The sequence below is a fragment of the Peromyscus californicus genome, unplaced genomic scaffold, assembly GCF_007827085.1.
Source record: "Peromyscus californicus insignis strain IS unplaced genomic scaffold, ASM782708v3 Scaffold_4__1_contigs__length_199733344, whole genome shotgun sequence".
Classification (NCBI taxonomy): domain Eukaryota; kingdom Metazoa; phylum Chordata; class Mammalia; order Rodentia; family Cricetidae; genus Peromyscus; species Peromyscus californicus.
In genome coordinates, this window is record NW_026294562.1 from 49,024,743 (window position 1) to 49,039,887 (window position 15,145).

Here is a 15,145-nt window from a genome sequence, read left to right on the forward strand (position 1 = left end):
TTTCTCTTGACCATTGCCAGTAGTCTATTGCAGAGGTGTCTTTGTGGATTACTGGGGTGTGGGGCATTTACCCACCAACCCCACAGTTCCCCAGAGTTTTCTTGTGTGTGAGCAGCAGGAAATATTAGATAGAAGAATTTATTGCAGAGAATCTTACAGAGATAAACAGATAGAAAATAAAGGATAGCCTTGAGAGGGCCTGGAACCTTTTCCAATGGGCCCCAACTGTCTCTGCCCCAGGGTATTTATAGAGACGCCAAGGGGTGGAGCAAAAGACCTCCCCTCCAGCACAGCCAAGTGCAGACCATCTCAAACACCTGCACTCAAGCCCGTGGTCCTAGTCATCCTCTATGTGGGCCTGATGGGTAAAGCCACAGGGAACCCAAAAACGGGCTCCCACACTGGGGACCTCTCTAGCACTCTGCTTCTTCCTATTCCCATGGGGTCTTCATTTATTATGGTATCTCTCCTTTTTTTCCCACTCTGTTCCTGATCCAGCTGGGACGGCCTGCTCCCCTAAGCTCTCTTTCCCCCGACCCTTCCCCTCCATTACCCCCCCCCCCCCACGTTCAGTTTGCTCATGTAGATCTCATCCATTTCTCTCTCATTGGGTGATCCCTGTGTCTTTCTTAGGGTCCTCTTTACTAGGTAGCCTCCCTGGAGTTGTGAGTTGCAGTCTGGTTATCCTTTGCTTTACATCTAGTATCCACTTATGAGTGAGTACATACCATGTTTGTCTTTCTAAGTCTGGGTTCCCTCACTCAGGATGATTTTTTATACAAGACAAAACAACAGCCTACAGAATGGGGAAAGATCTTCACCAACCCCATATCTGACAGAGGGCTGATATCCAGAATATATAAAGAACTCAAGAAATTAGACATCAAAATGCCCTACAGTCCAATTAAATGGGCTATAGAGCTAAACAGAGAATTCTCAACAGAGGAAACTCAAATGGCTGAAAGACATTTAAGGAATTGCTCAACATCCCTAATCATTAGGGAAATGCAAATCAAAACGACTCTGAGATACCACCTTACATCTGTCAGAATGGCTAAAAGCAAAAGCACTGAAGACAGCTTATGCTGGAGAGGATGTGGAGCAAGGGGAACATTCCTACACTGTTGGTGGGAATGCAAACGTGTACAACCATTTTGGAAATCAATATGGTGCTTTCTTAGAAAATTGGAAATGAATCTTCCTCAAGACCCAGCTATACCACTCTTGGGCATATACCCAAGGAATGCTCAATCATACCACAGGGACACATGCACAACTATGTTCATAGTTGCATTATTAATAATAGCCAAAAACTGTAAACAACCTAGATGCCCTTCAACTGAAGAATGGATAAAGAAAATGTGGTACATATACACAATGGAGTACTGCTCAGCAGAGAAAAGCAATGACATAATGAGGTTTGCAGGCAAATGGATGGAACTGAATTTCTTAACAAGGAAAATTGTTACTACAACTATCTAATCTTCAACTCCCTCAGAGACCCAAGAAGGAAATAATATTACCTAGTAAAACAGGAAGTGCAAACAAGTAACTTCCAAAAAATTTGTTTTGACAGAAACCTGGACAGTCACCTGAGGTTTCTCTGAACATTGGGGCATCATCTTTGCCTTACAGGCTTAGCATATCTGACAGACTAATTTGTGAAATAGGATGTACACAAGGCCTACAGCTCAACCTCACATTTGGTGTTGAATATTTCATGTACCAGATAAACTGTCTTGTCATGATACAGGATTTAAAATTCTGGAAATTACTAGTGTTTTTGGAATTCTTCTTGGCTTGTGGGTGGCTTTACCTCCTTTATTAAATGCTAGTCTACCACTGAAAAGTTAGAGTACATCAGTCTAGTTATTCCTTCAAGAATAACTATTTCAGGTACTGTTCCACTGCACACCAGAAGCCATCAGGCCACTACCTATTCAGCTGCCTTCAAAGAAAGGGCCACTGTACCTTTTCCAGATTACAAAGCCACTTCAGTGATGCTGCCATATTGTTCTGGCCTAAGAGGACACCTGTTGCAAAAGCTGCAACAACACTTTTCTTGGTAAGGATTGGTAGTCCTTTGTTTTGTGTCCTGTTTGTCCATTTTGGATAGCATACTGTCAGCAGTTGATGTGAGGGCACTTTGTTGCCCAGTGGCTAACTTTTGACACAATGAAAGTTAACTCCATGTGCAGTTTCTTCAATGCCCATATCTTCTCTGAAGTAGATTAGTACTGCCAGGAGTCAACATGCCTCATAGTCATAAAAAATGAAAAATTCTAAGTTATAATAACATTTTAAATGCCATATTCTGTACGTCTCTGAAGGGTTTAAAGATGACCTGTCTAAAATGTATCTCTGCTTGACCTTGAAAATATACCTAATATAACTACAAATTTGATTGTAATGTCTAACTACTAACTTACATTTCTTTATATCTTAATAGTTGGTAATCATAACATTCAAAGATTAGCAAATTACATTGCATTGTTAAATGAACTGTATCGGTACAATATCCTGAACAAGATTAGAAATATATGTACAGCATTTTCTAACAATATCAATCTCAATATATATAATTTGTATGCAATATATAAAAATCCAATCCAATGTAAAGTATTTGAAACTAGTATCTCTTTTAAAAGTAAATTCAATAATCTACCTTTTTATCTATATCATATCTACATTCTCTCTTTTTTCTTTTCAGAGTAGATTCAATAATATACCCTTTATTCTATTATTTCTATATATCTTTTTTTTCAGAGTAGATTCAATAATCTACCGCTTATCTATATCCTCTTTTTGTTTTTTTTCAAACAAGAACCTTAAATCTAATCTCCTTTGTTTAGCCCTTTTCCTGACTATTAACAACTTGTAACCAACCCTCCTAAACAATGACAATTATCTGAAACCCAAAACCCATTGAAAGACCAAAAACCACCCGCCCCACCCTTTGGGAATATGGGCGTCGTGTTCTTGAAATTACTTCCTGCTGTTTGTGAGGGAAGGCATCTTTAGGGGATCCTGAAAAGAAAATTTTGGGGTTAATTGTCAAGTTCTGGGAGAGGTAGCTGTATCATTTGTTGTTCACTCTCCCCATAATGCAAAAGTGCAGAACTTATCTCAAGTCCTTTCTCAAATAGTCTGTGAGGCTGGATCTTCTCAGCTAGCCATCTCAAAATTGTCCTGAGCAGTTTGTAGTCCAACACTGATCTTTTGGAGATGTTTGTCAGCTTAGTGGTATTATTATTGTCCACATGGAATCATCATTGTGGGGCCCCATCATCTTTCTGGAAACTCCAAATTCACTGTTAGGCCTGGTCATGATTCCCTGCAAAAAACTGATAAAGACGATAACACAAAAACATGTATAGGCAGCTAAATGAAGCCTTTTTTCTAGAATTAGTTAGTACTCTATATGACCATTACTATTATAACAAAAGTTTAAAATATATATTTATATTAATCTTATAAATTTTAATATAAAATTCATACCTTAAGAAAAGTATAAAGACTCAAAATAGAACCAAAGAATTGATATTAGTGGCAATAGAATAGTCCCTTAATTTTTTGGTTTTATTCTGTCTCATATCAGAAGATGGCTCTTTCTTCTGACATGATACAGAGATTTTGCATTTTCCTTTTAACAAGATGATTGGGTTTAGAGAAGGAGAGAGCCATTCTCCAACTCCAAAGCCAGCTTTAATTTTTAATTGAACTGGAACTACAGAAAGATCATTTGTGTTAAATGTCTGTAGAAAATAGCAGAAACAAACATTTAGGAAGACTTATGAAATTTTATATGTGATATACCAATAGGCCAATTTACTCTTTTTCTTGGGACATTTTTTTCTCGATGATTTGTCTTTTTTCTTCATATGTCTCACTTGTCCAGTGTTCTTCAGATTCCTTAGCCTTCATTCTCCTGAAAGACAAAAACAAAAACCCTTTCCCAAGCCTAACTTTGGGGAGGTTCCCTTTTGGCAAGTTATAGCTGATTAAATGAAAAGTATTTGTTAGTGGTATAAGTTAGTTTAAATTGGATGGCCATGCTGGTTGATGAACTATCACCTCTTTTAAATAAGAGGCCTCTCTTGTTCAGATCAAACCTTTATCAATTTTGATGGTACCCACAGCTTAACTTCTGTGGTGGTATTGTGTTCCCCGAAATATTGTGCACCCTAATAAACTTATCTGGGGTCAGAGACAGAACAGCCACAATATTAAACACAGAGGATAGGCAGTGGTAGCACACGCCTTTAATCCTATCATTCCAGAGGCAGAAATCCATATGTTCAAGGATACAACCATGCATGGTGACTCATGCCTTTAATCCCAGAAAGCGAGCCTTTAATCCCAGGGTGTGATGGTAGAAAGCAGAAAGGTATATAAGGCATGAGGACCAGAAACTAGAAGCATTTGGCTGGTTAAGCATTTGGCTGGTTAAACTTTCAGGCTTTTGAGCAGCACAAGTCAGCTGAGATTCATTCTGGATGAGGACTCAGAAGCTTCCAGTCTGAGGAAACAGGATCAGCTGAGGAACTGGTGAGGTGAGGTAGCTGTGGCTTATTCTGCTTCTCTAATCTTCCAACATTCACCCCAATACCTGGCTCCAGGTTTGATTTTATTAATAAGACTCTTTAAGATTCATGCTACTTCTCCTGTAGAAACAAAAGCAAAACCTTATCCCCAACATAACACATATCATGGTTTCCATTCTGAGGTCAGCACATCCTTAAAGTATATAGGCTGATTTAATTCTGTAGTTTTGTTTCTATTATGCAATGTCTCTCCACAGCTGTTGTTCATTTCTCATTAGCACTGAGAAAATTCAAAGTTAATAGAGCATTAAATAATCTATTTCTGGGGGGGTTGTTACCCCTTTCTGTTTATTTATCATATCCGTTAAAGTTCAATTTGATCTTTCTATAACTGCTTGACCTGTAGGATTATGTGGTATACCTGTAATATGCTTTATATTGTAATAAGCAAAAAACTGTTTCATTTTACCAGAGACATATACTGGAGCATTGTCAGTTTTCATTTGTGCAGGTATACCCATGATGGCCATAACTTCTAGCAAATGCATGATTACCGAATCAGCTTTTTGAGAATTCAAAGCAGTTGCCCATTGAAATCCTGAATAAGTATGAATGGTATGGTGTACATATTTCAATTTTCCAAATTCTGCAAAGTGAAACACATCCATCTGCCAGATTTCATTCCTCTGAGTACCCTTTGGGTTACATCCTGCTGGTAGCAGGATTCTGATTGTAAAAAGAAGAAATAGAACATTTCCGTATAATTTCCTTGGCTTGTTGCCAGGTTATGGAAAAATCCTTTTTTAAACCTTTCTATTGAAATGATATTTTTTATGAAATTCTGAGGCCTCCAGCCCATTTCCTGTCAATAGTTTATCAATCTCCTCATTACCTTGTGGTAGAGGGCCTGGCAGACCTGTATGGGATCGGATGTGAGTTATATATAAAGGATGTTCCCTATTCCTGATTATGTCTTGTAACTGAATAAATAATAAATTTAATTCTGACTCATCAGGGATAAAATCTGCAGTCTCAATGTGTAATACCTCTGAATTTGTTATCATTCCATTTACTGCTGAAGACAGCCTTTGTAAGAAATCCATGAAGGATTCTCTGGGGCCCTGTATAACTTTTGTAAATGATTTAATTTTCTTTCCTCCTTCCTCAATTCTGTACCATGCATTCATGGCTGCTATGTGTCATAGAATTAAGGTTTGGTTATCATATAAACATTGTCAATGTATATCAGCGTATTCACCTTCTCCAAGAAGCTGATCCTGGGAAAGTTCCACACCTCAGGTCCTACATTGTTGTTCTATTTAGTTTTAGCCTCCTCTTTAATCCATGCTCTACATTGTAATTGTGCCCTGGCCTCTAGGACAGCTGTAACTAGTTCTTTCCAGTCCTGAGGGACAATTTTACTACAAGTTGACCATGAGTTTAACATCTGCTTTACAAATGGGAGGCCCCTAGGCAGTGGGACCAGGACCTGTCCTTAGTGCATGAGCTGGCTGTTTGGAACCTGGGGCCTATGAAGGGACACTTTGCTCAGCCTGGGTGAAGGGAGAAGGGGACTGGACCTGCCTCAGCTGAATCTACCAGGCTGAGCTGAATCCCCAGGGGAGTCCTTGCGCTGGAGGAGATGGGAATGGGGGGTGGGCTGGGGGGAGGGTGGTGTGGGAGTGGGAGGAGAGAGGACAGGGGAATCCGTGGCTGACATGTAAAATTAAATTAAATTATAAAATAAAAAATTAAGGAAAAAAATTGGAGAATGCTTACCATATGAGACTATAACTTCTTTAAGTCTCCTTAAATCTAACATTTCCACTGCAGTCTAATTAACTTGTACATGCCCTTGAGCAGGTTGTTCCTGTAAGGTTACCAGATAGATTAAGTTTGGTTGTTTGAAAACAGGCTGTCTATCTGTAACCATATAATTAAATCCTGAAATAATTTCACCTTTAAATTCTTCTGTTTGGGTCTGAATTTCTCTGTGATTCATTCTAACATGTTTTTCTAAAGCTTTTATCTTGGCACTTAAATTAACCAACTTTATTAATACTAGAATACAAGTGATTAAACAAATAACATTCATAATTAATGTTACATACATCCTATCAACTTAAATTATCCTCTCATTTAATTGTTCCATTTTCAGACTGCCTAATGTGTTATCAAACAGAGACCAAATTCATTCCCTTATAAAAATATTCTCTTTTAACTAATTCTCTTTTAACTAATTTCACCCTGTAAAATATCTTAATTGACTTACCAAATCTGTTGACTACGTAGAACAGTAGAAGTACAAGAGAATTTTAACTATGTATGTATATTTATACACTTAATTATGTGAATTATACGATATGTTTAGGTAAATAGCTAGTAGTATGATTCCTTGTGACTTTTTCAGACTTCCTAATTGTTATTTTATACACTTCCCCCTTCTTCTGTATTTATCTCCATCTTCTCCCTAAAGAGCCCCCTTTTACCATTTTCCATATGAGTTCACTTGCATACTGTTTTTCCCCTTCACTCTCCTCCCATGAAAACCAAAAAATATAACCAACCAATTGTGAAGCCCTGTCCCAATAGATACATCTACAAAACATTCATGCACTTAAGTCATGTAAAACACTGCTGAAGAGGATGTAGAATGATTGTAAGAGTCAGAGAATCAGGGAGTTTGCTATGAGATTCTGTCTCCTAGTAACATGAAGTATCACTTACATGATTGGCCAAATATGAGCTAAAAGAAGATGACACCAATGGACATGCCAAAGTAGACATAATGCCTCAAGCCTTCACAAAGAACTATAGGTAACTGAGAAAAGCTGAGAGCATAAGCCAATTTCCCAAAGGAAGAGCATATCAATTAGACATCCAGTATCAAGCCATCAGCCCTGAAAACATACACAAAAGTAACATTATATTGACTGAACCAGTATATATAAGAATATATGCATATATGTGTACATGTATGCATACAATAACAATTAGTGAAAAGATGGGCTATCAATTTGCAGGGAAATAGAGAGGGGTATACTGAAGAGTTTGGAAGGAAGAAATAGGAAAGATAAATGACATAATTATATTATAATCTCAAAAAGAAAAAAGAAGAAAAGAACAAAAACAAAAAAGAAGCAGGTTTCCACCTGATGTTTCACATACCCTTCATTTAACTAACTCTCCTCTATTCCATCATGTCTCCATCCCTGATGAAAGCTTAGTGATCTCCAGTCACATTCCTGTTGTTACAAATAATAAAATATTTGTATGGATCATTAGTACATATTATATACAAGCCACTTGAGTACTATCTTATCTTTATTTCACAATCACCTGGGAACATTTACGATTTCTTTCAATTTCTTGTATATTGTGATTACCACTGCAAAGATAGTTTGTTGTTGTTGTCCAAACTGATTTTATTTCTTTTGAATCTTTACTCAGTAACAAGGAATAGGATGTTCCCTATAATTATCTATAGTGCTTATGTTGATCTATAATCCTGCCAGAATCATGCAGTAGTTACCCTTCTCTATGCCTCTGCTACAGCAGATTCTGTGTTAAGGTGACAGTCACTATGGTTTGGACTCTGTCATGTCAGGATTACAGACACCAGACGCATTGCTCACATTTCACATAGTTGCTTAGGCTTTTAACTCATGACCTTATGTTTGTACAGCAAGCACTTTACCCACTGAAAACTCTCACAATCTTTGCAGATTTATTTTTTGCTACAAGTTCATGAGATTAGGAAAGGTTGTAAGACTTGCATTGAACCATTTCTGTGATAAACAGCCAGGAAATAGAGCTGAATGATTCAACTTGAGCTCATATACCTGATAATGGGGAGGGGAAACTGTAATTAGTGTATTCTTGGAGACTGAGAAAATGAGAGGGTATGGGAGAATAAAAGGGGGGTAAATATCACTCAATGACTTATTTAAAGAAGAAGGTAGCTCCTTTTTCATGACTTTATAAATTTTTTCATTTTACATACCAACCACAGATCCCCCTCTCATTCCTTCTCCTACTCCCCTCCACCTTCCTCCCTTACCCCTCATCCCCTCCTCCAACAGGGTAAGTTCTCCCATGGCGGGGCAGCTAAGCCTGGCTCATTCAGTTGAGGCAGGACAAAGCCCCTCACCGCTTTATCAGGGGTGAGTTAGGTGTCTGAACATAGGTAATGGGATCCAGAAAGCTGGCTCATGTACCAGGGATATATCCTGATCACACTGCCAGGAGCCCCTTAAACAGCCCAACTATCTCGGGTATGCAGAGGATCTAGCCCTGTCCCATGCAGGTTCCATAGCTGTTGGTCTAAAGCTAGTGAGTTCCTTTAAGCTTGGTTCAGTTGTCTCTATAGATTTCCCCATCATGATCTTGACTACCTTGCTCATATAATCCCTATTCCCTCTCTTCGACTGCACTCCCAGATCTCAGCCTGGTGATTGGTTGTGGATCTCTGTATCTGCTTACATCAGTTACTGGATGAAGGCTCTATGATGAGTTAGGGTATTCACCAGTTTGCTTACCAGGGTAGGCCAGTTCAGGCACCCTCACCACTGTTACTAGTAGTCTAATCTAGGGTTGTCCTTGTGGATTCCTGGGAATTTCCCTAGCACCAGGTTTCTCCCTTACCCCATAATGTCTCCCTCTATCAAAATATCTCATTCATTGCTCTCCAACTCCATCCCTCCCCCAGCTCGACCATCCTGTTCCCTCATGTTCTTATCCCCCATCCCCTCCTCTCTATTGCCCCCATTAGCACCAGTTTACACATGGAGATCTCCTCTGTTCCCCCCTCCCAAGGTTATCTGTACATCCCTCTTAGAGTCTTCCTTGTTTCCTAGCTTCTCTGGAGCTGTGGATTGTAGTCTGATTATCCTTTGCTTTACATCTAGTATCCACTTATGAGTGAGTACATACCATGTTTGTCTTTCTGAGTCTGGGTTACCTCACTCAGGATGATATTCACTTTCGACTTTATCCAGATGAGCAATGCATGGGTTAGATGAGGAGGAGGATTGACATTTTTTTAAATAAGTCTGCTGATTTCCAGTATCATTTTTTAAATACAACCTCATATTCTAGTCATTAAACAAACATCAAATGTTTGGCGTGTTCATTTAGATATCCCTATGAAATGAGCACAACTAAATGAACACAAAAGTAGACATATATAGACAAAAGTAGGATATAACACAAATCCATGTTACATTTTATTCTGGAAATTTTTTGGCATCCATTTGTAGAAGTCTTCACAAGAAATCTATGAGGGTGTCTTCTCTTTAACTGGCTTCTAGATGCAGCTGTATACATAGATTTGTGTTGACGTGTTGGAAAGATATTGCAAGAAAAATTATTGAATATGATAAATTTCAGATAGTTTATGAAAAACCTAAATTTATCATATTCCTTTTATTCAGGTTTCACTCTTCCAAACAAGACACTGACATTTGGACAGCCAACACACTATTGCACAGGTAAAGACGTCAATTCAAGTTCTTGAATTCAGTGTCACATGAGAAAATATGACTCACTATAGGGTTAAGACGAGAGAAGTGATTCCAGATAGTGTGCATTCCAAAAAGTTAAATTGAAAGCTGTAATACTATTTTGACCTCAATATAATCTTTGTGAATGCATTCTTCACCTCCTTATTCCTTATGCTGTAGACCAGAGGGTTCAACATGGGGGTAGCCATGGTGTAGAAGACAGATGCGATTTTGTCAGTGTCCATGGAGTGACTGGAACTGGGCTGCAAGTACATGAATATGACTGTCCCATAGAAAATGGAGACAGCTGTGAAGTGGGAGGCACAAGTGGACAGAGCTTTGCGATATCCTGCCACTGAATGCATCTTTAGTATATTGATGAAAATGAACATGTAGGATTTTAAGATAAGTATAAGAGCAAAAAAGATATTGAAGCTGGCTACATAAATAAGAATGAGTTCATTGACATGTCTATCAGAACAAGATACAATCATGACTGCTGGAATGTCACAGAAAAAATGATGGATCACATTAAACTCACAGAAGGAGAGACTTAATGCATTTACAGTATAGATGGAAGCATTCAGGAAACCAATAATATAAGAGCCAATGATTAGACATGCACACAAACTTGTTGTCATGGTAGTGGCATAGTGTAGGGGCTTACACACTGCTACATAGCGATCATAAGCCATTGAGACCAAAAGGTAGATCTCCACATTGGCAAAGGTTGCAAAAAAGAACATCTGAGTGGCACATGCATTGTAGGACATAATCTTGTCTCCTGTAAGGAATCCAGCTATGACTTTTGGAGTGACTGTTGACGAGTAACAAAAGTCCACTAAGGACAAGTGACAGAGGAAAATGTACATGGGGGTGTGAAGCCGAGAGTCCAAGAGAATCAATAGAAACATTCCCAGATTCCCCACCAGGGTGATGGTGTAGATGAGGAGGAAAGTGAAGAAGAGGGGAAGCTGCAGACGTGGGTTATTGGTCAGTCCCAACAGGATGAACCACGTCATTTCTGTCCTGTTCTCCATTAATGATACCAGTTAGTCAACAGAAGGCCTTAAACAATGAAATAAAAAAATTACATGTATTTGTTAACCAGATGCAGAAAGTTTGCTAACTGTATGAAAATGGTTTATTCTGACGTATCTCTATGCCAGTTCACATTTCCTGGACTCTGTAAACTAACACTACTGTGCTTCCCTAACAAGAGATACTATAGAAACAGCCTGTTCTCTGTCAATAACATAATGACTTTGATAAATTGTTATATCCTTCTAAATTGTGAAGCACAAGAGATATAAATTGTCCACATATTTAAATAATATAATTACCAACTTCTGTTTTGAATCCAGGTAAACTTTTCACCCATTGCAAGCTAATGATATAAAATAATTTAACTTAATTATAATGAATAATTGTTTTCTTTTATTTAATGACAGTGAATTTAGTGGCATACTGTATGTTAATTTCATCCTGGTCACCATATAGTTGCTCTCATTAAAGATCAAGCAAGTGAATACTCCCAACTTTAAAATGTTTCTTCAAATACTGAAAGTTCAGAATGAAGTAATGAGCTTGAATTGCATTTTAACTCTTCTTAGCACACATATTCTCATGGTTTTAATACATAACATCTAGATCCATTGATACAGATATATCCAGAAGCATAAAATTATGATTAGCTCAAAGAAGGTTTTGTTTTGAATCAATATTGCTAAATATTGTACATACTAGATTTGTTGAGCTCACAGGTATGTTGGGAGAGTGTTCAATCTCAGAAGCAGCTTGGAATGAAGAAATATCATTAACTAAAACACAAAGTTCAAGTTCTTGGAAGAAATACATACCAGATCACCTGCTGACTACCTAGAAAACACCTAACTCCTCTACGCACCATATAACTACCTACAAAATGAAGACTGTAATGAGACATACTTGGGATATTATTGGGAAAATAAAGTAGCATATCAAAGGCAAGAAAATGCTGGTTGTTTAGCATGCTTTAGATGAGTACTACAATCATGTTGTCATTACTATGTGATAATAGCATCCAGGGCTTTAGTTCTGGGTAAGTTTAAGTATTGAAAATTCTCTTTCCAAATTTTCCTTCATGCATTTGGGCCTGTGCCTTCTCATGAATCTGTTTGTTTTTACACTAAGAATATCAACACTGGACATGAAACATCCTTTTCAAAAATTTCATTCCTGTAATCCGTAATTTTAGATAATGTGTTCCTCTTTTTGAATTTTTAGTTTTACTTTTCTCAGGATATCATCCCACAATAAGAACACAGGCCCAGGAGCCCTACTTTCCAGTTTATGGGCTTTGTTTACTTCATAGACATAGTGTTCTTATAGTCTAATAATACTTAAACTTTTGTGTTTGGCTTGGACTATTTGGAAGTATATCCACTCTGTTATTTCCTATCAATAATTTCTTGAGCCTTTGGCCACTTTAATTATGTACATTTACCTTGAAAACATTTATTTGCCAATCATATGCCATATGATAACTTTTAGCATTTGCTATATTATCTACAAATGGAGTGTGTGTGTGTGTGTGTGTGTGTGTGTGTGTGTGTGTGTGTGTGTGTGTAAAATGGAATTGAAAGTATTATTTCTTACTGTGTTTGTAGGAAAATTTAGTATCTAAGAAGTTACATGGTAATTACAATTTTTGTAAGCAGTATGAAAAACACTTCAAGTGTAACAGTTAAGATTCTATCCAATAATGAGGTTGACCTCATGGTATAGGGTGGAAATGTGATTGAGAAAGTATGCATATATTTTTAGCCTGTCATCAGTGTGCAGAAAGATTATTTTATCTTCTGGGTTTGTGTCTTTTATGATTGTTTTTAATCTACAAGTACATCAAACATACAGTGAACAAAATAAAGTTACATTACCAAATTACAATTTATATTTTTTCTGAAAATAACTTATATGAATCATTAAATCTCCTATAGTACTTTGACAACTATTCCTAGACTTAGCATTTCAAAACTAGTTTTAGAAGAATAACCTTAGCCTTTAAACTGTTTTAGCACTCAGGACTATTTTTAAACAACTATTTTCAAGTAACTCATAGTAGGTGTTCATAGCCCATTTCTTTTTCAAGAATTATACATCGCATTATGATGCTAATGAGATGTAGGTAGCCAGGTTTTAGTAGTGGAATTTTTTACATGGAATGGTCACTCTAAAATCTTAAAAGTCCATTATGCAATACTTTACAAATCCCCTTCCAGGAGCTTGGTCGTAGTAGGTGATCAATGTTTAATCTTTTCTATAGGAAGAGGGGAAGACAGAACCTCTGCTTAGACCAAGGTCTGAATTCACCATGCATTACTTCTCTTCAAGGGTCACTTACCTCTTTATTAGGAATACATACTATAGGCAAACCAGACAAGATTACTCCTCTCCCCCAGTTTACAGGTTGTGTCTGTATATAAAAACAGAAGAAGGAAAGACATGAAGAATTTGCCAGATAAGGGTCAATCAATGTAACTTTTATCTTCCAGTGCTTTTCTTCAACTTGTTGAAGGCCCATAGCTGATCTTCAGGTCAGGCAGAAGACCTGCATGTGTTAACAATGACTGCCATTCCGAAAATAAACAGCATCTAATAGATAATGGCAAGCAGTGTGCCTCCCGGTGTGCCACATTGGGATTTGAGATACTAGTGCACAGAGATGTAGAGAGAATTATAGACACTCAGAGAGCTCTGGAGAGTTCCCCAAGAGTGTATCTGAAGATCCTCATCCTGTCTTCTTAGAAGAAAAGTAATTAATGAGCCTTGGGGAACAAACTAGTTTCTGTACCTTAGAAGTCAAATTCCCATTATAGTGGATAAATGAAAACACAAAACTCATTACTGAGTATTACTGAGGTACCATGCAATGTTTCTATGTATAATGTCTACTGTAAAAGATAAAGCTAGGCAAAGAATGCCTGTCTTCTCAAGCACTATTTCTCTGTGGTTAAAAACTTTCAAAATCCTTCCTTATACAATTTTCATTTCTTCTAGTCTTTCCAAAAACGTATTTTTTGCTATCAATAGTAACCCTTGTGCCCAATAGCACATCTCAACATCTTATTCATAGCCAAGTATAACTTGTCATAATAGGTGATAATTCTTGATCATTCTTTTATGTGACAACACTTATAGTACTCTACAGAATATTTTGTGCCTCTTTTTACAAAAATATCTGCTAATTTCTATTGACCACAAATTAATTTTTAAATTTTAACACCTTTTTGTTTTTATTTATGTCTTTATTTACTCATCTATGGTGTTTGTGAGTAGAACTCTGAGAATAACTTGTAGAAGTCAGTTCTCTCCTTCCTGCATGTGGGTCCCAGAATTTGAACAAAGACCCTCAGGTGTGGAAACGAGCTCCTTTACCAACTGAGGCATCTCACCAGTCTACATTCATTATTCACTATTGAGATTTACAATTATTTTTTTCTCTAAAAATCAGAAATAGCTTTACAGATGCACAATTTCAGCTATTTTTCCTATTTTGTAAATTTTTCTTTTTATTCTGTAGACAATTTTTTGCCAAGCAGATTCTTTCTATGTTAAGACAATCATATTTTTTGTTTGTTTCTATTTGTTTGTGTTTTCTGTGAGGTCAAAAAAACACTTAATACATTGCAGTGCAATGTCCTCAAGTGTCTCCCCTCTATTTTCCTCTAGTATTGTCATAGTTTGTGTCTTTCCTTTAAGTCACTTATTTTAAAGATAGTCTTGTAGCTGGCAAGATAAGGCGTATGTAGTTTTCTTTTTAATATGGATATCTTGGTCTCCCAGTCTCATTATTGAAAACAGACCCTTGTCACAGTGTGTTCTCTTGGGAAATTTTCAAGCATCACGTGGCTATGGATATAAGGGTTTAATTCTAGAATCTACATTTTATTAATCTTTGGGACAGATCCCATTGGATCACTGTAAATACTTTTTCTGATGCACTTCTTATCTTAGTTTCTAAGTACCATGTTGAGGAATTTTCAGCTATACTCATGAAAGATACTGAGCTTATACTTCCCCATTCATTGTACCCTGTCTTAGCTCATTTCTTGTTGCTGT

At 37.2% G+C, this 15,145-nt stretch overlaps 1 protein-coding gene across 1 annotated transcript; it reads right to left on the minus strand.

Moving 5' to 3' along the window:
* Positions 1-1,831: 1,831 nt before the first annotated feature.
* LOC128093912 (olfactory receptor 5B2-like) lies at positions 1,832-11,088 on the minus strand. Its single transcript, XM_052711822.1, has 2 exons — positions 10,172-11,088; positions 1,832-1,865 (listed from the first exon to the last, which is right to left on the minus strand). The coding sequence occupies exons 1-2, from the start codon at positions 11,083-11,085 to the stop codon at positions 1,832-1,834; spliced, it is 948 nt and encodes a 315-aa protein (XP_052567782.1). The 5' UTR covers positions 11,086-11,088.
* Positions 11,089-15,145: the final 4,057 nt, after the last annotated feature.

Coding starts and splice junctions, on each gene's coding strand:
- LOC128093912 (XM_052711822.1), bottom strand. CDS start 11,085: ATGGAGAACAGGACAGAAATGACGTGGTTCATCCTGTTGGGACTGACC. Junction 1,866..10,171: donor TTCACAAAGATTATATTGAG/GTCAAAATAGTA, acceptor AGGAATAACTAG/ACTGATGTACTCTAACTTTT.